This window comes from Silene latifolia, chromosome 10 (genome assembly GCF_048544455.1).
Source record: "Silene latifolia isolate original U9 population chromosome 10, ASM4854445v1, whole genome shotgun sequence".
NCBI lineage: Eukaryota > Viridiplantae > Streptophyta > Magnoliopsida > Caryophyllales > Caryophyllaceae > Silene > Silene latifolia.
The window spans coordinates 76,853,068-76,880,318 of NC_133535.1; the positions used below are offsets into that span (position 1 = coordinate 76,853,068).

At 36.1% G+C, this 27,251-nt stretch overlaps 1 protein-coding gene across 2 annotated transcripts in view; it reads left to right on the forward strand.

Moving 5' to 3' along the window:
- LOC141605687 (serine/threonine-protein kinase BLUS1) overlaps nt 1-19,856 on the forward strand; it is an 84,186-nt gene extending 64,330 nt beyond the window's left edge. For both annotated transcript variants that reach the window (XR_012526427.1, XM_074424558.1), the window contains 2 exons: nt 19,550-19,611; nt 19,691-19,856. Coding sequence is in view for 1 of the 2 variants with exons in the window: in XM_074424558.1 (XP_074280659.1) it covers nt 19,550-19,611; nt 19,691-19,754 (126 nt within the window). In the remaining variant the exon portion in view is untranslated. The remainder of the gene's footprint in view (nt 1-19,549; nt 19,612-19,690) is intronic.
- Nucleotides 19,857-27,251: the final 7,395 nt, after the last annotated feature.

The following is a 27,251-nucleotide window of genomic DNA, read 5'->3' on the forward strand; positions in this document are numbered from 1 at the left end:
CATTAAGACGAGAAGAAGATCCAATAGTCCAAGCAATATTTTTGAAGATAAGATCGGATCCCCATAGAAGGCTTTTGAGAGCCCAAGACGACGCTTGGGGAGCCTTCCAACAGGTCTGGAATAAAATATCATCTTGAACACCAAGCTTAGGACCAATAACTTTACTAATCGGGCTTCCCGGAACACATAAGATTCTCCAAGCAGATTTGGTGAGAAGAGCTTGGTTAAAGCAACCAATATTTCGAAGTCCAAGGCCCCCTTCACCCACAGGCCTACTAAGGAAGTCTTTACTACACCAATGAATAGACTTATTATTTCTGGTTCCACTCCACCAAAAATGCACCATCAAGGACTGAAGTTTTGATGTTACACTTACCGGTATACGAAATACCGATAGAGAGAAAAGAGATAGTGAAGATAGAACAGAACGAATAAGAGTCAATTTACCAGCCGAAGAGAGAAGAATGTTATTCCAGGAGGATAGCCATCGCTTAGTCTTGTCAACAAGAAATTTAAATAAATCCCTTTTAGAAGACCCAATACTCGTAGGTAGGCCAAGATAGTTGCCAAGGTCATACTTAGGAGAAAATTTAAACTCAGTCAAGCACTTCTTGACCGTCATAAGTGAGCAATTTGGACTGAAAAGAATAGAGGACTTATCTTTATTAAGGCATTGCCCAGAGGCAGCACAGTATTCATCGATAATGTTCATAAGAAAATCCAAATTCCCATAGTCACCACGGATAAAGAAAAGTGAATCATCCGCAAAAAATAAATGGGAGATTTCCGGCCCGTTCTTGCAAATTTTGATACCCTTAATGAGATTGCTATCCTGGGCATAGAGAATCATTTGAGATAGGACTTCCGTGCAAAGCGCGAAAATATAAGGGGATAAAGGATCACCTTGCCCAATCCCACAGCCAGGTTCAACTCTTTCCATAGGAGCACCATTTATCAGAATTTCGTAAGAAACAGATTCAATAGTACTCATAATAAGCTGAATCAAAGAGCCCGACAAATTCAAGTACGAGAGCACCCCTCTTATGAAATTCCAGTTTAATCTATCATAGGCTTTACTCATACCAGCCTTTAAAGCCATCATACCTATCTTGCCATAACTCCTATGATTTATGGCGTGAAGAATTTCTTGGGCAACGACAATATTATCTGCAATGCTTCTATTAGGGACAAAAGCGCTTTGAAAAGGACTAAAAAGATCATCCATAACCCCTTTTAATCTATTAGCAATACACTTTGTGACAACTTTCATAATAACATTGCAGAGGTTAATCGGCCGAAAATCCCCAACTCTCTCTCGGGCAATCATTTTTCTAATAAAAACAATAAAAGTTTTATTGAAATCCTTAAGCACGATGCAAATTAAGGATATTGAGAGCTCCTTTAATAACATCATTCTTAACAATGGCCCAAGATTTTGGTAAAAAGTCATTTAATACCGTCAGGACCCGGTGATTTTAGAGGTCCCAATTGGAACACAGCCTCACGAACTTCATTTTTCGAATAAACACGACCCAATTTGGCTCTCTCCTCCATACCCACTTTGCGCTTAAGATTATCAAATAAGTAACCATACTTATTTAAGTAATCTTCAAAACACTCAGGCTCAGAATCAGAATTAAAGATAGTGGAGAAGTGTTTATGAAACAAACCACCAATCTCCTTCATATCAAAAGTCCATTCATTAGACTCCTTCTTAATACCTAAGATAAGATTAGCACCAGATCGTCCCTTAACCCAATTGAAAAAGTACTTTGTGCACGTGTCACCCTCGCAATTCCATTTCAATTTGGTACGTTGACGCCAATAAGTGCCAGCAGCAAGGGAGAATTCCATAAGCTTTTTGTGGCATGATTCGTAATTAACAGAATCACCACCATTCTCAATATCCAAAAGATAGGACTCAAGATCCTGATCAAATTCACTCCACTTTAGTCCTCATTCGTCCTTTTTGTTACAGGCCCAAACTCTGAAAGCGTTATTTATACGACGAAGTTTTGCCAAAAGAACATGAGAAGCACCACCCGTAACTTTTCTTTCCCAGCTTTCTTTAACCAGGCCACTGCATTCGGTATGATCAAAACACCAAGTCTCTAACCTATACACTTTCTTCTTGGTATTCAGAACCATATTTGTATCAAGGATTATAGGCGCGTGATCCGATATTTGAATAGGTAAGTTTTTGATAAAAGTATTTGGGAAAAGAGAAAGCCAATCATTGGAGGTAAACCCTTTATCAATTCTTTCGTATATTCGATGTGGACCATCCCTATTATTGCACCAAGTGAATCTAGGTCCCTTAAAGGGAATATCCATCAGACAATGTAAATTCTTCCAGTATGAGAATAAGTTTGCTCCTCTAATCAAATTATCACTGCCACCTAACTTATCAGAAGAGAATTCAACTTGGTTGAAATCACCTATTAGCAAAAAGGGTTTGTCAAGGGAATTAAGATGATGAGTAAAATTTTCCCAAACAGGACCCCTCTTAGAATGATCGGGTTCACCATAAACACATCACAAATACCACATGCTACCCTTACACTGATTCACCAAGAGGATAATAAGATTACAACTGATAAAGACACATTCTAATTTACAGCTACTTTTCCAAATAGACCCGAGCCCCCCTTAAGCCATCAAAGATCACACCCAAAGTGATCAAGGAAACCCATAGGTCGCAGAAGAACATCAACGGATCGTACATCACACTTAGCTTCATAAAGGAAGACGAAATCTAAATGATTATGAAGAGACCTACATATTGCTCTAATTTTCGGAATAGCAGGGGCAAACGGATCCTTAAGGCCCCTACAATTCCAAGCCAAACCTTTCATGGAGAACAGTGAGGTTGAGACCACCGCATCCGGGCCACCCAACAACATTGCCAGACCTCGACTTCACCCTACCAAGCACATCTCATACGGGAACCCAACAACCGTAAACTGACTCCAGTAGAAACACCATCACCGAACCATCGAACCCAACCGAAGAACCCAAAAGAAGACCACACGATCATAAAAGAACCACTACATCCAGACTCACCATTCTGAAACCATTCCGAAAAGAAATATAGAGGACCCGACGACCACCATGACAACCAGCACAAAAGCCAAAACCAAGAGGAACCACAAATACCAAAGCTGCCAAACAAACATGTCTCGAAGACTCGAAAACTCAACAGACACAACAGGGCCACCCGAATTACCAAGGGACACCTCCCAGGACCACCGCCAAACAAGTAAACAGACCAAACGAAGGGACGACACTGGCCGACACAAGGGAAAAAGGAAGAGGGAACGACAGGTGGGGGAAATGGGGGGATCATCGTATCGAACCCAAAAGACAGTCACCTAGGAGAGTAGCAACTCCAATGGATGAGTAAAACTCATTGACACAAACAAAAACAAGGTCATAGACAGGACAAACAATCCAAGAGTGGGGGGAATGGGGGGATCACTCCTGGATTGAGAGCGGAAGAACGGCGGTGACAGGACAAGGTACCGGAGGGACGGGACTAACCACACATAATTCTTATAAAAAGAACTTGACTATATCACCATTTGAAGAAATCCAACGACATCAAATGTCCACATGTTATCTTTAACAACAAAAAACAAGAACTCTTATTCAATTTGTTAAATAAGAGCCATTCATTTAAACAACCAGAGACTTAAAATACTTAAGCTTTTCTTTAGCACAAGACATGATTTGTGAGGCAAAAATGGTCAACGTGAGAAAACAAAAGGTAAGCTCGTGAAGATCGTCATCAGAAGACCATCACCAAGAAAAACCCAACATCACCCAAGATTCAAGCAAGGAGGCCGACGAAAAACGCAACAGACAGAACCACCAAGAATCCAACCCATGACCCACAAAGAAACGGGTCAAGCAATCAAATCAGAGAAGAGGGTAATCAGGAGTACCGGTATTAATCAGTAAAGACCGAGAACCATACCGTCACCAGAGATAGTCCAAGACGGACCCATCCCCGGCGATAAAGCAGCAACGATGGAACGGCGGGTGGACTGGAGATACAGGAAAAGACGGTATTGAAAATTGGGGTTTTCGGGTATGAGATATGTCGAATCGCCGGAGATAGGCTAAGGGACAAACCCATCTCCGGCGATTGAGTAGGGGAAGAAGAAGGGAGGCAAGTGTGGGTGGTGGAGACGGCGGAGCAGCGAGATCTAGATTAGGGGTTTTTAGGTTTATTTTTTAGAGAGAGACGGCGGAGCACAGGACAATCATCAAAAGTATTATTGCTTAATAATTCATAAAGCGGTATTTTTAAGGAAATGGTATAGATGGGTAGGCGGGTGTATGAGTCTACAATCCTTGAACGAACGACTAAGTACCTTGCCTTGTTTGTCTGCTTACGAAGTCACTTTCTTCCCCAAAGGTGCCTTATTTGACAAGATGTATGTATGCATATTATTGTTATATATGGGTGGAATCCTTGTTTCCATAACCAACAGTGGCGTGTTCCCCTACAGTCCTACTCACTTCATATCCTGTGATCGATGTATCCGCTTATTCAGCAACATGGGCTTCAATGTCCGCCTCATCCCTCACTCAACTTTACAGGGAGTCCTTAGCCAGGCTCATGTTCTTGGAATCCACCTGCTAGTCCTGGAAGACCTTGCGTGGTGCCGGAATAACTTGCTTTGCCAAATGCATGTGTTGGTCATGGAAGATCCGCCTCTTTCTTTCTTCCTGGGCATATTTGCCTTTGGGCTTGGGTTTGGGGCTTTGAAACTGGTACTTTCAGGACCAGATATGTCCTTAGAGAAAGGTGGCTTGACTTATTGAGATTTCTTTTTCTTTTCTTGTCGAATGAACTTTGCAACACCCCAAGAGATTGAGAATAAAGTTGTCTCACATCGGGAAAGTATGGTGCTTGTGATATGTTTATAAGAGATTCCGCCCTTTACATTTGTAACAAGACCTTGTATTTTTAGGCTTAAGTGAGGACAAATAATGGGCCCAAAGATACACATCTCATCTTATTAGGGTTGTGTTACAACGGTGGCGGGGTCGGGTTGTTATAAATGGTATCAGAGCAACCCTACGACCGTCTGGTGGGCTTGTGATCAGGAGTATCCGGGTCGCTTACCTAGCGGGAGAAGATTCTGGGGCTTGACTACGGTCAAGTTTGAGGCACAACGAGAACGTTGTGTTCATTAAGTAGGGGAATTTGTAACACCCCAAGAGATTGAGAGTAAAGTTGTCCCACATCGGGAAAATATGGTGCTTCTGATATGTTTATAAGAGATTTCACCTTTTACTTTAGAAACAAGATCTTGTACTTTTGGGCTTAAGAGAGGACAAATAATGAGCTAAAAGGTACACATCCCATCTTATTATCGGGCTTGTGTTACAACGATGGCAGGTCGGATTGTTATAAACTTCCTTCGCTAGGATCGGCTTCATAAGTTCTTTGTTTTTCCCACTCTCCTGCCCCTGTATTATCTTTAGCTGGTAGAATAGATGCTTGTTCGGAATAATCTCCTCTGGTTGTAATGCTCTACTGAACCGAAGACGTTATTTGGGTGGGGTAACCCCTTGAAGAGGTCCATTGATAGGCTTAAAATCTTACTAGTGCTTAAAGAGATTGAAAGTACTACTCATATCAACAAAGTGCACTTTCTTTTCTGGTTATCCATGCAATAGAACTCCACAGTTAAGCGTGCTTGGCTGAGAGTAGTCTTAGGATGGGTGACCTCCTAAGAAGGTTTCCGGGATGCGCATGAGTGAGGACAAAATATGCTGGAAAGACCCGTGTTGATCTGTGGGCCATGTACAGAGCCTAGCGAGCTATCGTGAGTGACCGCTCCCGACCATAGGTTTGGGCCAGGGTGTTACAAGTGGTATCAGAGTAACCCTGCGACCGTCTGGTGAGTATGTGGTCTACCCAAGTCACCGACCTAGCGGGGGAGGATTCTGGGTTTGGCTCGGATGCGGTCAGATGCTGCCAGGCGCAACGAGGACGTTGCGTTCTTCAAGTAAGGGTGTGTAATGCTCCACTTAACCGAAGACATTATTCAGGTGGGGTAACCCCTTGAAGAGGTCCATTGATAGGCTTAAAATCTGACTAGTGCTTAAAAGGATTAAAGGTACTACTCATATCAACAAAATGCACTTTATTTTCTAGCTATCCATGCAAAAGAACTCCACAGTTAAGCTTGCTTGGCTGAAAGTAGTCTTAGGATGGGTGACCTCCCTGGAAGGTTCCCGGGATGCGCATGAGTGAGGACAAAATACGCTGGAAAGACCCGTGTTGATCTGTGGGCCATGTACACAGCCTGGCGTGCTAACGTGAGTGACCGCTCCCGACCCTAGGTTTGGGCCGGGGGTGTTACCCTGGTAGTCCGCCTTGAGTTTAGAAATGTTGCCCACCACTTAGACTCGGGTGAGGCAAAAGACAATGAAAAAATTAAACTTTCTCGAGGATTTTTGGCATAAAGCCATTTCCACTATTAAATCCAACTTTCAAATTACTACTTTGAAGTTTCTTTGTGATTTCAGGCATGAAATGCTAAAAAAAATGACTTTATTTGGGCAAAAAACTTGTTGATCGTTAATAAGAGGAAATAGTAGCCCTTGCATTTCATAAAATAGCATACCCGAAGAACAGTTTACCCAATGCCGAATTTTGCACGTTGAACAGATGCCAAGTACTACGCCGTCTCCCATTCTTCATCCGCCGACTTTGTCTCCGTCTCATTCTTCGTTGGAGAAAGGTTCAATTCAAGAAGTTGGCGCTTTAGCTTTTGATAGATAGAAATGTTCCATTCATTAGAATATGAACCCTGGAACAAGCATTGGCAGAGGAAAGTTAAATTGAAGCTGCTCAAGAGGCAGAAGCAGATGATGCTGGATAGGCAAGAAAGATAGGTCCCGCAATGGAATAGTTATCGCCACTTTCCTCCCTTGTCTAAGTCTAATCCTTGGCCCCCGCCTTTAAATAAAGGTTCGGCAACAAACTAGTGGAGTGCTTTTTAAGTCTAAGATAAGAAGTAGGGAACGTGTGAAGCGGTGGAGTCGATAAAATCTAGGTAATTACGCAAATAGGGATATCCTAATAACCCACAATTACAACCTTGTCAAAAACCCAAATCCTTCTCCGTGACTAAAAAAATACTCATTCACCATATTTGGGACATGAATTACTCAATTATGGACATGAATGACCATTTTACCCTTCCCATTTCAAGACTTTTCTCTTTCAATGTCAATGTAAACTCAATTAACCCCTTTAATTTACTCCCTCCAACTATCAATCACTACCCAACCATCTGCACCTCTGCCCCATCGCCCCCTCCCATGACCCACTACCACTTACCCAGCACTAACCAGACTCGCCAGAAAAAATCGCAACATTGACCAATCTCCCTGCAGACCACCTCCATCCTGACCCCTCCTCAATAGTGCACAACCCACACCCACCCTCGCTTCCGGTACCCCCAACCACCACACTCGCCTCCTAGAATGTCGCTGCCCCTCTCGCGTCCCTGCCTTGCCCGACCGCCGTCACATCCATTCCTCGATACCTCTGTCACCACTCAGCCAGCTGAACCACTCCTAATTATAACGCTTACCATAATATTATCAACTCTAATTTAATTTCTATCTATTGAAATTAAAATAAACAATAAATTTAAAACGTATTTAATGAGGGTAGAACAATTAGTTAATCGATATGAGAATTAAAATCCACAAATGAGTAGTTTGATGGAAATTTGATAAATTTTGATATTAGAGGAAAAGAGAGATTTGGTTTTTAGAGAAAGGGAAGGTATAGAAAAATAGTGACAAAAAATCCGTGAAAGAGTAATCTACGTCCATGAAAGAGCAACTACGTAAACTAAAATTCAAAAAACCAGAAACTCTAACATTATTTATGTTAATGTTTGAATCTTCAATATAAATAATAAAGAATATAACAATAGTGACAATTAAACACTACTCTAATCTAACAAGAAACAAGTCACAAATTTATTATCTAAGAAAATTTAATATTAGAAATGTAATGAATGAAGAACATTTAAAGGACTAAATAAATGAAAATTGAAGTAGGAAATTATTAACAAGAGAGAGAATGAGAGTAAAAGAAGAACTAGGGAATCATTTAATTAAAATAAAGCTTGAATCTTTCATAAAAAGTGATCTCAAATCTTTAACTTATCAGCAAACCTAAAACATCTCTTTAAAAGTAAAAGCTAATTACAAATCTGATTTTTTATTTATACAAGGCCCAAAGCAAGCATAAAAAAATGTCTTGATCGCGAAAACCTGTTGAGTGAAATTTCTCCTGATGGGTCAAAATGATCTAAATCACGAAAATATCTCAAAAAGTCTGTATGGAGAAATTTTGCTTGGTCAATCAAAACTTCAGCTGGACAAGTGACTTTTCATCCAACGGAGCAACTTCAGTTTTCACTCCAATATCGTCTTCGAGAGGTTCTTTTGTCGTCTTTATAATTGTACTCGTGGACCTTAATTACTTCAATCTTGTGCCTATGGGTCCCGTTACGCTCTCCGAGCTATCTTCTTGTCACAGGGAATAAATAAAATAACTAAAACTCACTAAAAAATGACCAATACTTATCGACAGAGACATAACCATAATTTTAGCTAAAACTAACAATAAATGCCTAAATCACCCAAAAAGGGGTACTCAATGGGTCCAAAATTGTGTTAAAGTGAGCTAAAATATGTTGGTAAAAAATATCATTTGAATTATGCTCTACACTGAGTTTTGTATTTGGTACATTGAAATAACATTAGATATTTATTAATAAAATATACTTACTAACATATCGAATGCTATTTTAAATGTTAGATATGTGACTATAAATAAATAATTAGATGACTTAGTTTGTAAAAAATTTAAAAATTCTACATTCTTTCGGCAACAGTATCCAATAATGCACTTAATTTATCAACTAACTACTTTCAAAAGTTATGCCGATAAGTAATTGATAGAATTGAGTGATATAGATAACGAATTATAATGAATTTTTTTTATAATCGTAAAAGTGTAATGGAATTTGTAATTACTAATGATGATTATGTCTTAGAACTATTAAGAAAGATTAACATGATTATGAGTATAAAAGTTTTTCTTAAGGAATGATGTTGTTATTCCCGAAGTATTTATCAAGCATAAGTAAAACCAGTTGTATCTACTCGACAACATATACTCTGTATGATTTGGAGGAGGTTCTCCTACGATCTCCAACATAAGCATGTGATCGATGGTGATGATCTCAATGATGATGGAGTTTGTAGTCAAGATAGGTTACATAGTGTTCGTCAATATTTTTGTTTTGGTGAAAGAGAAATGGTGCTTGGATTTTGCGTTCACATGCTTATAAATTAGATATGATGAGCACTTACCCACTACTTGACTACTAAAGTTAAGAGAGATATGGAAAAAGAATAAGTAGAATTAAAGAGAAGAAGGTGAACGAGAAAGGAGAAACGATATTTTTTTCCAAATCTGCCTAATGTCGGGAAGATTCTAATGTGGCCTAGGGATATAAATGGAGTGATTTATTTTCCTCTTAATCCATTTTTCACAAACTTCCTTTTATCTAAAACAAACAAAGAAGGTTTTTTTCCCTCTTAAACAAAGGGTTATTTAAAAAAAATAACACTCATATTTGGTGATATATAGTAATTAAGGTAATTCGTGTCCGACCAAATTCATTTTAATGGTTGAGGAAAGAACTAAACATATTGCAATATTTCGTAATGAGAGTACTACACCAACCTAACATAGATTGTCATGTTTTCAATTAAAGAGGTAGATAATTGAAGATTAAGAAGATCTATTGTTGAGTCTAGCTAGTATCATATTGTGAACGCCTGCGGTTAAACGTGCTTGGCTCAGAGAAGTCTTAGGATGGGTGACCTCCTGGGAAGTTTTCCAGAATGGACATGAGTGAGGACAAAATGCACTAGAAAGGACCCGTGTTGATCCGTGGGTCATGTGAATACCCTGGCAAGCTACCGTGAGTGACCGCTCCCGACCCTAGGTTTGGGCCGGGGTGTTATAAGTGGTATCAGAGCAACCCTGGGACCGTCTGGTGAGCCTGTGGTCTAGAGTACCCGGGTCACCAACCTAGCGGAGGAGGATTCTGGGTTTGGCTCGTGATACCCGTCGTTGTAACTACCAAAAATAAGATTTATAATTTCCTATTAAAACTAACCTAGGCTAGTGGTAACAGGGTCGAACCACAAGGAGGCGAATGTAATTTCTAATTGTCTAATTTAGTCTAAGGTAACGAAAGTGGGGTTGAATTGATTTGGTCTATACTAATAGCAATAAAAGACAATAAATTAAATAGACGGATAAAACAGATAAAAGAAGGGGTACTAGGATGGTCGGTTCACTATAGTTTCGGCGGCAGCAAACTAAGTCGGTCTAAATCAAACACATGAGGCGGGAAACAAGAGGTCCTCTCGGTCCACTCTTAACAGATAACATCTTTCGATCTCGCTATAAGTCCCTAATATCACTAATACTGAATCTCGTCCTGAAAAGTGACTTATAATCTAAACTTAGCATAGTTTAGTCATTTTAATTGGTGGTCTAACAACTGTCCCTATCTTTCGATCTAATGGGTCAGTCATATCCTAAACATTCAACTAGTCATGTGCACTCGATTCGTCGAATAAAGAATTAAAACAATTAAAACGAAAGTAAAACCCCACGAGGCCAGTCGATCGACCAGGTATGGCAGTCGATCGACTGACACGCGATTCAGTCCGCATTATTCTACGCCGCCTACACTATAATTCTCCTACATCCTAGCACAAGCAATTTAGCTACTCATAACTACAGTGAAAACAACAATAAGATTGATCATTAAATCTACGGAATTCATGATTAAGACGATTGAACAAATAGACAACATAAAACAACAATATCGGCTTTGGGAAACTAGCTAGCGATTTCTATACTATCAATGCGATAAAGATAAACTGAAATAGAACAGAAGGAATACCGAAATTTGCAGAAGGATTGTAACGGAATGATTGAAAGCACAACGAAAATTCAATGCGAAATAATATCCCAAACCCTAATTATTTGATAAACTAAACTGAATGTAAAACTAGGTAAATTTTCTGAATGAATATCTCTGGAAACTAGGTTACGTTATATAGAAAATATACGTAACACTTATTATTAAAACCTAAACACAATGGGCTTCAAGGTTCTTGATCTTTTAATTCTCGTCTGAAGCAGCGATGTGGTCAATCGACCATGATACCTAGTTGATCGACTGCTTTGAGCTGAACAGTAGCTTCTGGATCCCGTGGGTTGGTCGATCGACTAAGTGGGCCAGTCGATCGACTGCTTAAGCTGGTGATCCGCTTTAAACTTTTCGTGGATTTGTCTTTTGGGCCTTGGAATGCGCACCAAGCTCGTTCCTTAAGTAAATTCTTCACGTCAAATGCAATGCAGGATACTCGGGGATGGATTTAGCTCAATTTCCGTTGAATTCTTCACATTTCTGCAATAATGTACAAAAACACGAAAGTAGACGGAAAATAAGGGAAATTGTAGCATAAACTACTAAAATGAGCTCTAAAATGCGTGTAAAATGAGGTGTAAAACATCATATAAAAGACACGAATCAGCTCGGCTGCGGTCAGATGCTTCCAGGCCCAACGAGGACGTTGCGTTCTTCAAGTGGGGGTGTGTAATACTCCACTGTACTGAAGACGTTATTCGGGTGGGGTAACCCTTGAAGCGGTCTATTGATTTGGCTTAAAATATGACTAGTGTTTAAAGGGATTGAAAGTACTACTCATATCAACAAAGTGCACATTCTTTTCTGGTTATCCATGCGAAAGAACTTCACAGTTAAGCGTGCTTGGCTAGGAGAAGTCTTAGAATGAGTGACCTTCTGGGAAGGTTTCCGGGATGCGCATGAGTGAGGACAAAATGCACTGGAAAGAACCTGTGTTGATCTGTGAGCCATGTACATACTTGACAAGCTACCGTGAGTGAGCGCTCACGACCCTAGGTTTGGGCCGGGGTGTTACAAAGACGACGATAATAATACAGTCCTAGTCTAAACTTGGATCCAAGCTCTCGGGTGAACAATTCTCGCTTTGCCATGTGATTAACATTTCGCATCCAATATTCGTTGCAACAGACGAAAGCCGAATACCCCAAATTTGGCATCACGACACGAAAGAGGCGGAAAAATAATGAGCATACCAAATTCGCTAGAACGACATGAAAGTGGCGTAAATAGAAAGTCAAGCTAGTATGCTAAACACAATGACACTACCTCGCATGAATACAACATTTGACGCCCGGGTCGGCCAACGCTATTCAACTTCATCCATTCAATCACACACATAGGATGTACAAAGTAGATGAATACTACAGATTTTTTGTATAAGTACCCGACTCAGTGATATATGAACATGACCAAGACACTATCCAACCTCATCCGTTCAATCACAAACATAGGATGTTTTCTCGCAACTTAGACCTTACGTCCAAGAAGCAGTGAGGGCACAAAAGGTGTGAGAGATCGACTCTATCAAAATATATATGATTTCAATGACCATTCATGGAAACATGACACACTTGAGTCAAACATATAAAATCCGTCACGTGTTATGTGATCGAGAGATAAACAAGTCATCTCAATGATAAACAAGTGTTAATACGTCATACACAAGTATTAGGACATGCCATATATGGGTGATACATTCAAAAATCATCATAAAACATGTAAATGTGACTTACTCAAAATGTTGTTTAAACAAGTGTTGACATACCCCTCATAAGCATTAGAACAAAGGCCTAGACTATAATTGTAACACCCCCATTTACCAAGGAGCCCTTACCAAGAACTTCCCTAATAGATAAGGGCGCTACCATCCCCGTTACTCGAGGAAGTACATATCATTAGACAATAAAAGAACATTTTATGAAGTTATTGCCAATGATCCTGAAATACAAACATAATTAAAATATAAACTCGAATGCTTGAGTAAATAGAATAGAAGTGTGGAATACAACAGTCATCAGAACTAGACAAGACTCAGTGGTGACATGCGCTATCCAACCATCCCAGTAGCAACCCACGACTATCATCCACACCTCCTAAAACTCAATGCTCACTATTTGCCGACAATATCAAATGAATCCCTGCAGACATAAAAGACATTTTAAAACACACAAACACCACAAAAGGTCAGTAACAGAAAATACAACTAGCTAACAGAGAGAGAAAACGTCACGTGTAGTAACTCGCAAACTTACGAATCCACGCTTATCCACCAGCCTCGTACTCTGTAGTAACTTGTGTCTGAACCGCAGCGCGGAACACGGAATGTCTCTCACCGCAGCGAGTAGCTTTGGTTCTCATCGCAACGAGCAACCAACCTCTGCCGATGTTAGACTGCAACCCTGAATATAAACAACCCCACTCACCGCATTGAGCGCACCCAGATTCTTAATGTGGACATCCTCCATCCAATAGGAGTCACAACAAGCGATACTGGGGGTAAAGTCAATCTCTCGACATTGATTCACAATCTCAACCACCAACTCTACCATCACCATCACAATCACCACATTAACAATCAGAATCATAATCACAATAATAGAAATCAAACAATCATATAATCACAATATCACAACCATCTTACAATTAATCATACAAATATACTAAGTAGGGAAACCGTACCTTTAGCGAATCCACTAGCCACCGCAACCAATAACTTAATCACATAAAGGATACCGAAATCGCCACTTACATCAATCAACTAGACTCTTTACAATCAACCAATATAATTACATCTCATCCCAAAGATAACTATAGTGACTTACCATCTATTACTAGAATTGGACCACAACAAAAACCACACTCCGAAGCACCAGTGTCGTGTCCAAGCTCTTGTCTTCTATGATTGACGAGTATTGGTGTAGATAAATGAAAGGGGAGAAAGGAAATGGGAAGAGAGACTGCATTTAGGGTTATAAGGGTGAAGAAAATGAGAAAGAAATGACGTAAACCTCGACTACCAATCTTAAATATAAAACTGTTAAACCTTCATTCTCAGTCGAGTGCAATACCATAAACGACCGAGTAACTCTCAATCGACCGAGTACTACTAGCACTCAACTGAGTGACACCTGTTATATTGAGTAAACATCGCTAGACTCCCAAACTAGATACACAAAGCCCCCAGTTAACCTCCACCAAGGGCTCCCTAGACACAGAGGGTCTTTCATAAGGTCCTCTAATATGTCGGGTATTACAATAATAAACAAGACAAAGCGAGAAAGTCTATAGGTCGACAACGCAAAATTGGGAAGCTGAACGGTCAAGTATGTTATGAAGGGTCAAGTTTTAACGGTCCTTTTCTTGTTTGACGGAACTTAAATGGTCAAGTATGTTATGAACGGTCAAGCTTAAACGGTCCTTTCCTTGCTGGAAAGAACATCAATGGTCGAGTTTGTTATGAACGGTCGGGGGGTACTGTGCGACCAGTTTTCATAAAATGGTCATATTTCTCTCATCTCTTGGTATCCCGGGGCGCGTGACTTACTGTTTTAACCATAAGAGGACAAGGTAACCCCTTGAGTTGGAACCACATCAATATCATGTATAAAACTAGACTTATAATCATTTGAAGTTGACCCTTTACGAACACGATTTCCAAACTTGCTATTCCTTTCCCAATTTTCATTCCAACTTTCAGATAACTTGTTTAAACATTTTAATTCTCATCTACCCTCACTAAATGCAACATTTATACACCCAATAAAGGTTTAATTGACTCATTAATGAATTGGACATAACAAAGCATCAATAATTACAAGAATTGTCAACAACACAACACCACAACGCTACCCAAAATGACTCCAACTTCAAAGTGAGGCACAACATCATAAACTAACATGAAACGTCATTAATAACCATCAAACTAATATATTTGGTACATAAGAAACACAGGACGAGCATTGGCATGGATTTAAAGCAATCTTGACACATATCATTCATCTCTTTTCTCCATAACACACATAAGACTATGGTATCTTTTCAACATTAACATTAGCATGATGAATGTAAAACACCATTTAAATCAATATTAACATGATGAATGTGAACTTATGAAACATAATAATTGTCCACAAACATATCAAGGAAGATACAAAACAAAAATTCAATACAATGTTCACAACTTTGCAAAAATTCATAATCAACACATAAAGGTAGTATCTTTTCATCAATAGTGTTCTAATATAACATCCAATTAACACCAAAATATTTAATACCGAGTAACCCATCACTGTTATCTTAACTTGCACTTCTAATCCTCTAAATCCTCTTTAAAATGGTTGTAGTCTTTCTGCGGATTTTCAAGGATACCTCTTAAGCACAAAGACATGATTGATTTGTTAGAATGTCTAACTTCAAAAAGATGGGATTTTGATAAGTTGGGCGCAAAAGTGGATTGATTTGGTGGAGGAATAAAGGAGATATGTAAGTTTTAAGTTTCAAAGAGAGGGGTTTAATGGAGGATTTTGTGATAAGAGAAAATCTAAAAATTGAGATGGAAACGATGAAGTGAGTTATGAGGAATTGAGAATAAAACCTAGAATTATAGACCAACTTGTCTTAGTTTGGCCCATGACCCAATTAACTCAGATTCTTCACAAATTTGGCATAAAATTCGATTCTAAGCTCTATTTTTGGCAATTTGGTAGCGCTTTTTTACCTAACGTTACTAAAAACGCGACTTTAATAAAAGTAAGGCTAATAAATAATAAATAACTATTTAAATTAATAAATTCCTAAATTAAAAATTCATGGGTGTTACAATCACTCCACCTTCAAAACGTTTCGTCCTCGAAACTTGAAATTAGAAAACGAAATAGTTACAAGGACAAAGTTGGTTTTCCTAAATCGACGACCAAAACATTTAGAAAGACTGAACTTCCAAAATTTACAAGTACTCGTCAAGGGAACGAAAGAGTTCTTGTCGCGCATACAAGAACGCCGTTAATCCAAATCAAAGACATAGTAAAACACAATTTTTTGGTCGATAAGTGTTTTCTCAGTTATTAGACGTCTCCAATGACGAATTCTAGAATCAAATCAACACGAAAGCTAAAGGAAACATAAAAATAAAACTTCTGTAAAATGTTAAGTTTGCAAACACAATATATTTGTTTTTTAGAAATTTGCTGATGGAATATACTCAAAATATTAAGAAATTGCACAAAAAGAAAAACAACCCGGGCATGCCAATCATAAATCATGGTAACAGAATCAACACTTAACAAACGAAGGGAAATAATTCCAAATTATAAGGGGTACAATGTCATGATAAAGTCGATAAAGAAGTAAACGACCATAGAACCTTACCGACAACCAAATTAATTCCAAAAAGAAAAATTTGTCAAAATGGGTGGGAGCGGAATGAACAATAAAGTTTATGGTCAACAAAGAGGAAAACTCACGTAATAGGAATATGATACACAGTCAAATCTCCAGAAGCAATGTCATCCTAATCAGTTTCTCGAGCAACTATACTAAATTAAGCTTGTAACCAACCACACTGCACCAAAGCACTTCCTCACTTCATCGTAAACTATCTCAAAAGAATGTAGTTCACCACCGTTAAACTTTATAAATCCAAATCATTAGATTTGCACAACCACTTTCGCAATTCTCACGATCAAAGCCTTTATCATGACTAATGTTCAATTAGCATCAATTAGGAGTCTCTCAACTTAAGACTCAACAAACTAAGATCCTTAATCAATTATCCACATTCGAAAGCCCTTATTAGGTTCTAACATTCCAAATGCAATCATAATACACACGAAACCACAAACATAAATAATTTCATTCACCAAACCATAATCACTACCAACCACAAGGCATGTGGATTTATCACTCAAATTCTCTCCTTACTCGTATATTACCGCAACATTTACATCCTTAAACCATTATACATCAAGAATGAACAATTAAGAAATCTAAATCACCATCATTACCAAGCATAAGATGATCACCTAGTTCACTTAAATCATAATTCAACTGTCTCCAGTTAACAACAATACTAAAAAAACCTTAGCTACCATTCCTCATTACTGTAGGGAGAAATTTCAAAAGAAAGTTCAATAATTAATGACAACTCACGCTTAGAACGGTTCTTAAGTGGCCAATACATCACTCAAATAAGTAAACTAGCCTCATGTTCACCTCGAACTTCAAGATAACACTTACATCATCAAGGTCGTAAATTTAAAGCCATTAAGGAGGTATATCACAACCACTAGGGCACTGATTATCAACTTACCTAACTCTTACTTGATTCAATATAAACACGAAACTCATTCAAACAAAATGGTATATATCATTGTCTAAGAATACTAAAAGCACATTCCACTAAATCTCCACACCAAGCTAACGAAGCAACCACTCCTGTAGAGAAGGGAAAAACACCTACGAGATAGGGAACGAAAAAATATCTCAAGAGGAACGCATGAGTATGTCAAAATATGAAACTCAAAGGAGAAGGAACTAAAAGAAAACGAAGCTACAAGCAAGTAAATAGGTATTAGAGTTAGGAAGGTTTTCGAGGTAAGAAGAAGACAAGCAAAATTATATATAAAGACAAGGTTTGGTAAGGTTTGTATGGAATAACGGGAAATAGATAGTGGTACAAGGAAAGAGTTAAGGCTAATCCGCGTACTTCCTAAAACTTATGGTTTCCAAAAAAGTCAAACATAAAAGGATCTAGGGCATTTATATCCACATAACTAAACGCTCGAAACAAGTTCTTCCCAAGTTCACGCGATTCCCCTTTTAAACCATAAGGAGATGGCAAGTCATTTTATAACCCCTATGGATGTATTTCAAGAAGGACAACTCTACCACAAACCTTTTAGGGGAAGTTACACGCTCACCTAAGTTTGACAAATCGTCCAGGAACCAAGTTCATCAATCCTTTCACATATTACAGATTTCCAAAAGTTTTAGTCCAATTTATAAAATATCATATCCAATGTGATTACGAAATTCAACCATAAATTCAAAAGTTTTAGTCTCAAACTCACTCAAGGTTACACCGTTAATTCCATAATTCAACCACACTCATTTCACATCAAGAAACTAAGCATTACAAACTCTAAGACATGTCTCACCACACTCTACAACCCTTTCCGGCAATACAATATTTCGTAATAAGGATTGGGAGTCAACACCAAACAATTTCCTCAAAGTCTAAGTTTATTCAACAGAGGTGAACATTCCATAAAACAAAAGGAAGGTGTCCATGAGAGGTCTTATAAGAAGAAAAGATACCATGGATGAGTCGGAAGGAAGGATACAAGATTAGCTTCTAAGTTGTGACAGAAGTGTTTTTCGAAAGATAAAAAAGCTCTAGGATAACAGAAGAAGACAAGGTAGCCTTGGAAGTGAAGTCAAATTCACATTTATGGAGACGGTGTCAAAGAGAGTTGAAATAGTCATATGATATTCCTAACAAATGTCTTGAGATATTTGTGGGGAAGAGGAGTATAATGTTTAGTAACATCTTTCAATATGAAAATACCCGATATGATTAACGGGGACGAAGAGTACTCTCATCCTTTTGCATAAGAATAAATGTGATACTTTAGATCATGCCAATTAGCATGGAATTAAATTTTGGAGGCATATTATAAAATTATAACCATTTATCGAAGAAAGTATGTGGAAATAGTTGCCAATCTTTTATAATCACTTGGATTTATTTCTTGAAAGTCAATAATTAAGGTAAGTTATGTAGTAAGAAAGATGAAGAAATACCACCAAGATAAGAATAAATTTACATGTAGTTTTTATTTAATTGAAGTCGTGAAGATAAAAATACTAGTACTTTTTTGAACCTTAGCAAAGAGTTTCATGAAATATCAATCTCATAGACGATGTGTATGAATAAGCCTGTATGCGGGTACAAGTTAACGTAGTTTGGACACGAGTTTTTTTTATCACAGTTAGGGTGAATTGTGGTTATGCCCTCGATCATTTTCTCATTCTCATTGTGATGTGTTAATTGATAAGGTTGAATTGATAAGATATTTGACGGTATATATATATATATATATATATATATATATATATATATATATATATATATATATATATATATATATATAATGTTTTCTAATGATATTTTATTGATTTATGAGAAATGCAAAAAAGATGTAATTATAAAGTTAGATTGTGGAGGTTATTTTTGAAGCTCGGGACGTACCTTAAGCAATAATAAGATTATCTGACAACCATCTATATTATAGGATGTAAAATGTTGTGAAAACAGAAAACCTTTAATCATAAACACCCTAGTGAATAAACTTCTTTTATTAGCTAATTCACATTTGTTTAGTCAATCTTAAACAATCACTAGACATTTCATTTTTTTTAATTTTTTTTTGTATTTTGTTACTAATATATTTTCGTTTAATGCTTATGTGAAAATATGTTATTTGTAGCTGGAGTCTGCTCATGAAAGAGAGAAAGAGTTATTACAAGAAATTACGACATTACACTTGAGGTATGCATACTCAGAACATTAGATATTACCCTCTTGACTAAAAATAATGTGTTTATACTATATTGTTCTAAAATGACAGGTTAATCAATACGCAAGAGGAGCTCCAAAAAATTAAACTTGATGGCAGTAATGTGAATCAGTGATCTTTTTTAGTTGCGGAATTAGAATATTGCTTTATTTGACGAAAAAAATATTCATGTGGTAAAACAATTACTATTTAATATATTGTCATAGTATTTAAATTCTAGTCTTCTTTGCATATAAAATTTTTCCTTTTATATGTTTTATTATCATTAACCGTATATTTAGTAAACTCAAGATATAATTTGTGCAAACTCAAAATAAAATAGAAATAAAATAAGTCTCCCTTTTGGTGAGATCCATTTGTCAGTCTCTATTTTCAGAGTTTTTCTATCCTTCATGTCTTTTTAGAGTTTAGTTTTATTTGAAATATAGATAAGAGTTGTTTGTTGATGATTTGTCATACGACTTTACAATAGAAATGTGTTATTCGCTGACGATCTATGGTACCAATAAAAATTAAATTTTCTCCATCAATGGCTCAAACCAAAGATCCACTTAAAATGTAAATGAAGATAGCGATACAAGGATGAGCCGAATTGTCATATCATGTGTTGAGATTCTTAGTTTTACAATACGAATTTGTCTTTTGACTTCTATTAGAATTGTTTTCGATTATACCTATCTTTTGTAGGTGTCGTTTGGCGTTTTATTAATAAATTGATATTTTCTTCAAAAAAATTTAAATAAAAGCTACTATGTAAAATATTCATATTAACACATTTTGGAATATTTTTACTTCATATTTCATGTTCGCATTTGTTTCATACATGCACAAAAAAAAACATATTTATTACAATACTTGGTTTAACTTTTGGCATGGGGTAAACTACGCTATCATACATTATAGCACAAAACATTGGCAAAAGAATAACGCAACAATGATTAACGTTAACAATATTTAACTAATTATGAATAAACTATATAAAATCACACACATTTTTTTGTTAATATTCTAAACACAAGTATTACAAACATTATTTATGCACCTTTTTTTCCCAATCTTCGTTGTATAACCATCTTTATCACCCGTACAAGCTACTAATATACTAACTAAGATATGTTTATAGTATAGTAACAATGCAAAAGGCTTCCAAAGTCCTTTCTTCCTTCACTTCGATTTCTGTCAAATGCACATGACCATAAAGTGATTTGGTGGAATACTTATGTTTTTCAGAGGCGATATTGGGTAATTAGGAAAAAAACTTATTATATTAGGAAGGTGTCCCTTTAGATTATCAACTCGTTAAACACTGATAAAGTTGATTAACAACCAAACAAATTGTAATTAATTTTCGGCACAAAACCCTATCAAAACGCTTGACATTTATCCAAAGTCATAATCAGCATTATTATTGTAGATTTTTTTTAAAAATTTAAATAGTAGTAAAACCAAATGATTAACCCAATTACATCATAACATAAAGGAAATATATACAAATGATGCTAAATCTATCCTTGTCTCTGTCTTTGTACATTGTCTGCAACCTCACCACAATCTCCTCTTTGATAGAAGAGATGCTAGCCTAGGTATTATATTCACCAGCTTGCTTCTATTTCTTGCCTCCATATTCTACATACCAAGGCGTGAATACACACTACTACAATCTTCTTCCTGAGTATACTGTGAAATCCCTTATGATTCCACCATTCAACTTAAACAATTTCAAGAATTTGCATTTTCAACATAATGTTCAATACCTGTAAGCATTTCCTACGAAACACACACTTAGAGCTTCCTTGTCAGCTACACATAGTACACATTCATTATTATTCAGATGAGCGTAATATGTGGTCTATCCCTTGTTAATAATCTCCCTTGCACATCTATCTACCCTAAGAAACCATGCTTGAGTAAACTGAATCTATTCTCTAAACAAAATGGTACAAATTCACCTATGATCCAACAACACCTAACCAAAAGCATCCCTGATGAATAGTATAAGAATTATCTTGCTGCAACCACCATGTTCCAACATAATCACCTGTTAATTTTTCCTTTACCCCACATATCTTTCTCGATGACCATCTTATTATAGACTTCATAACATGTCTTATTGATTATATATATATATATATATATATATATATATATATATATATATATATATATATATATATATATATATATATATATATATATATATATATATATATATATATATAGGAATGGGATCATGTGAGGATACACTATCTTTTTGAGGATTGAGGATTTCGTTACAATATCACAGGTTGTTCAATACAATATCACAGGTTGTTCGAAACAATATCACACGAAAAAAATAGCTGCGCAAAAAAAAAAAAAAAAGATAGTGTATCCTCACATGATCCCATTCCTATATATATATATATATATATATATATATATATGATAATTATTAATATTTATATTTATTGACGGGTAGAAAATCATATGTCTGAGAGGCATAATTTAACAATGGAACTTATAAATATAAAAGAAATAACTCACACAAGTTAAGTTGAAGTAGTCAATCTAAAGCCACCAAGACTCTTTAATCTTTTGTAGAATTTGTTACATATGCCCATAAGTCTTACTTTATTTATGAGTATTTTGATATTGTGGACACCTCTCACATTATATTAGTTAAGTCCAGAGTTCTCAAAAAAACAGTTCAGGAATTCGAAGTTGAGTACGTATCGGCCTATCCATCAAATCAATTATTACTTTCAAGCTCATCTTCATCAGAAATTAATTCTTTATCTTCTCCACCGTCCACATTATCCTATTCACCTACATCATCATCTTCTCACTTGATCATGAGTGTTGACACTCAAATAACCTCATGTGGACCACACCACCCATCCACGTATCTGTACATGGCGGGCCTTGCCTACAAAACATCCCCCATCCGAAGATCTGAAACAAAATTAAGCATTTCATCGATCTGCTACCAATTTTTAAAATTTGTAACCAATGAAATACATTAAACGAGATTGCCATTAGGATTCACCACAAAATTATCAAGGAATATTTACATACCGTTCGAATCAATTTTATGTCAATGGGAAATAAAACAAAGAAAGAATCAACACGAGCACTAAAGATGTAGATTCAGGTTTCTCTTAATGCTTCATGTCAAGAGTGAATCTTGTTGCCATTAGATACAATCGCCTACTATCCATGACAATCGAGTAACGGTTGAGGGTCAAATCTTTAATCGAACATCCAATCTCACCTTCTCATAAACGGCCTCTACTAATCAACCTGTAACAACCCGACCCAAACTCTGGATCGAGAGCGATCACTCATTGTAGCTCTATAGGCTCTGTACATGGTTCTCATATATTATACACGGGTCCTTTCCAGCGCATTTTGTTGTAACACCCCTCTTTTTCGGCTTATTAAAAACTTATAATCATATACATTATTGAGCCAAAAAAAGAGAGGTACAATAATGAATATACAAAGTCTCTTATTACAAATCCTTTTAAAAATAAAATAATACAAAGATAGAAAATAAACTAAAATTTTCTCAAAGTCTTTAATAAAAATCGTGAATCGAAACCAAATCCTTTTGAACAGCAGCGAAAGTCACATGAAAATAAAATCGGAAGACAGAAAGGACAACCCCCATGACGAATAGCCCAGACGGGAAAAAAAAACGTCATTCGGAAAGCTGACTAACAGATAATACCTCAATATAAGCAGCTTAATATTGGTCATGACGTGGACACACATACACGTAGTAAATAAAAATAAGCAACCAGAATAGTAAAAAAACACTCCCCATTACTAATATCTACTTCAAAGCAACTCTCTTCAATTTCCATAATATACTATACTCTCTGTTCCGATAATTAACCAAGTCTCAAGTCATTACACCGTCTTACACATTACTCCGCCTCATAATATAATACTCCAAATAACCAAGTACCTTATTCTCGTCGTCGAACCTAAGCTAAGGCCAGGGGGTGAGTGAACTGGCGGGTAAAACCGCAAAACAATATTTTCATCTCAATGTCGATATCAAACTAAAATAATATAACTCAGTAACAATGGTCACACTAGACCGTAAAAATAACTCGACATATTGACCCCATAACTCAATAACAGTAACCAACACCATCTCAATTTTAATGTCATACTGTCGAATGTTCTATTTAAAGAACTGGTCAAAATACTCGATTTAAAACTCCGAGCTACTCACCCACAAGTCAAGGTAAAAGAAACGACAATTCGATATAATACATAAGATCCATATTTACCAGTGATTATACATACATGGCGTGCGTTTACATACCAACCGCTGCATCCAACATTCTTGACAATACTCACCATCATAATTTGACTCATATCTTGATTTATCAATCACGTATGTCAATTACACCAACTTGTTTCCCTTTCCTATAAGTCTTTTTGATAATCTCAATAATTATATAATTCCACTATGAAACACTCAGCAAGACGCACAAGTTTTTAGCCCTTTTCCATGCACAAACATACAATTCTTTGGCATCGTCTTAAACGACAGTTAAACTCATAATCCCCAACAATGAATTAACATTATAAAATAAAATAGCTAATAAGATATATATAATACGAGGAGAAAAACGAATATCACATACCACCTTCAATAATCAATTTATCCCAAAAAACATGTACAACAAACATAGAATCATACAACCCCAAACAATAATAAAAATATTAGGATCGGTAAAATCGTGTTACCTTATAATCTATCACTCTGGTCTTAAACAGAAACGAAACAGAGGAAAACGCAATACAAGTTACATATAAAAAAAACCGTCAGTGTTGAGTCATACCATTAAACGAGGGTAGGCAAGAAGGCTCTTTGTCGTTGTTTGTATCATGATATAAACAAGAAGATGATGATGTGACATGAATTAATGGATGAACAAAGGACACCATTAAGATGTTATATGGTTATTTTTCCCTAGACAAAAGCTTTGGCCGCAGGAAACACAGGGACAAAATTAAGGTACGGATTAAGGGCTCCACCTTATTTTATACTACGGACTCATACAAACCCTGTATAAAAGAAAAATTTGACATTGGCGGTCTACTTTTTCTGAATATATTATTTATTCTAAATAACAAGACACACCACCCTTAAAATAAATAATAGAAAATATTTGTTTATAAACAAAATTGAATATTTTAAAAAATACTTTATTAAGAAATTACGGGCATTACAATCTACCCTCCATAAAAGGAACTTCGTCACCGAAGTTTGAATTTAGAAAATTAAAAAAATTTAAGAATTTTTGTGATATTACATTCCACCCTCCTTAAAAATAAAGTTTGTCCTAGAACTTAAAAATATTTCAAAATTAAGAAGTCAAACCTTCCGAAAAGTTTCAAAAGTAATAACGAGCGGTGCTAAGATGTAACGATCTCAACACCTAACCAAGAAAGAACCTGACTCTGATACCAATTGTAACACCCTTCATTTTGAGCTAATTAAAAACTTATAATTATATACAATACTGAGCCAAAAATAGAGAGGTATTATAATCAATATACAAAGTCTCTTATTACAAATCCTTTTAAAAATAAAATAATACAAAGATAGAAAATAAAATAAAATTTTCTCAAAGTCTTTAATAAAAATCTTGACTTGAAATCAAATCCTTTTGAAGATCAGCTGAAGTCGCCTGAAAATAAAATCATAAGACAGAAAGGCCTACCCCCTTGACGAGTAGCCTAAACGAGAGAAAAACATGTCAGCGGAAAGCTGAGTAACAGATAATACCTCCATATAAGTAGCTTAATTTTGGTCATGGCGTGAAAACACATTCATATAAAAAATAAAAATAAGCAACCAGTATAATAAAAAACACTCCCCATTACTAATATCAACTTCAAACCAATTCCCTTCTATTTCCATAATATACTATACTCTATGTTCCAATAATTAACCAAGTCTCAATTCATTACACCGTCTTACTCATTACTCCGCCTCATAAAATAATACTCCAAATAATCAAGTACCGTATTCTAATCGTCGAACCTAAGCCAGGTACATGGGGTGAGTGAACTGGCGGGTAAAACTGCAAAACAATATTTTTATCCCAATGTCGATATCAAACTCAAATAATATAACTCAGTGACAATGGTAACACTGGACCGTAAACATAACTCGGCGCATAGGCCCCATAACTCAATACCAGTAACAAATATCCCTCTTAATTTCAATGTCATACTGTCGAATGTTCTTTGTAAAGATCTGCTCAACACTCGAAGTAAAAATCCGAGCTACTCATCCACAACTCAAGGTCAAAGAAACACCAATTCAATTCAATACTTAAGATCCCACATTTACCAGGGATTAACACTTACATGGCGTATGATTACATACCAATCGTTGCATCCAACATTCATGAGAATACCCACCATCATAATTTGACCCATATCTTGCATTATCAATCATTTATTTCAACTACCCCAACTTGGTTCCCTTTCATGTAAGTCTTTTTGATAATCTTAACAATTATATAATTCCACATGAAACACTCAGCAAGACGCACAAGTTTTTAGCCCTTTTCCATTCACAAACACACTATTCTTTCCCATCGTCTTAAACGACATTTAAACCCATAATCCCCAACAAACAATTAACTTAAAAATAAAAAAGCTAATAGGATATATATAATACGAAGAGAAAAACGAATATCACATACCACCTTCGATAATCAATTTATCACATAAAACATATACAACAAACATAGATTCATACAACCCCGAAAAATAATAATAATATTACGATCGGTAAAGTCGTGTTACCTTATAATGTATCACTTTGGTCATAAACGAAAACGAAACAGAGGAAAACGCCATACAAGTTGGATATAAAAAAACCGCCAGTGTTTAATCATATCATTAAACAAAGGTAGGTAAGAAGGCTATTTGTCTTTGTGTGTATCATGATACAAACAAGAAGATGATGAATTAATAAATGAACAAACGACACCATCCCTTATTTACTAAATGAATAGGCGAAACTCCAACTTTTCCCGCCTAAAACATATTTCCTAAAATAGTGCTTGATATAGCATATACTATAGGCGTGGATATGATAAGTTATAAATGGATACAATATTTTGTATTTAAATATTTATAACATTTAATATTTCACATTCTGCACAAATTTATCTCCGATCATTTTAGGATAAGGAAATTCTTTTTTGACAGAACTTATTGATAAAAAAGTTATTAGCTTTTTATGATAAGAAGTTGCGGCAAAAAATATGGTATTAGTAAATATTTTCTAAATTTCATTGATTTTTTATGATAAAAATTTGTAGCTAAAAAATATGTTATTAGTAAATATTTATAAATTAACATCATTAATTTCTCGGCAAAAAAAAAAAACACTCATTTTATTACTTCTTATGATTTAAATATTTATTTATTTCTCTAATCAAAATACATTAAGGAAAACATGAAAAATAAGTGAATTGTCAATTTAAATTCTATAAATAATATATTAAAAAGTAAAACTCAATAAATACCGTGCAGATATTGCACGAGTCTATATTAGTGACTCTATAAATATACCGCGCATTCATTGCGCGGG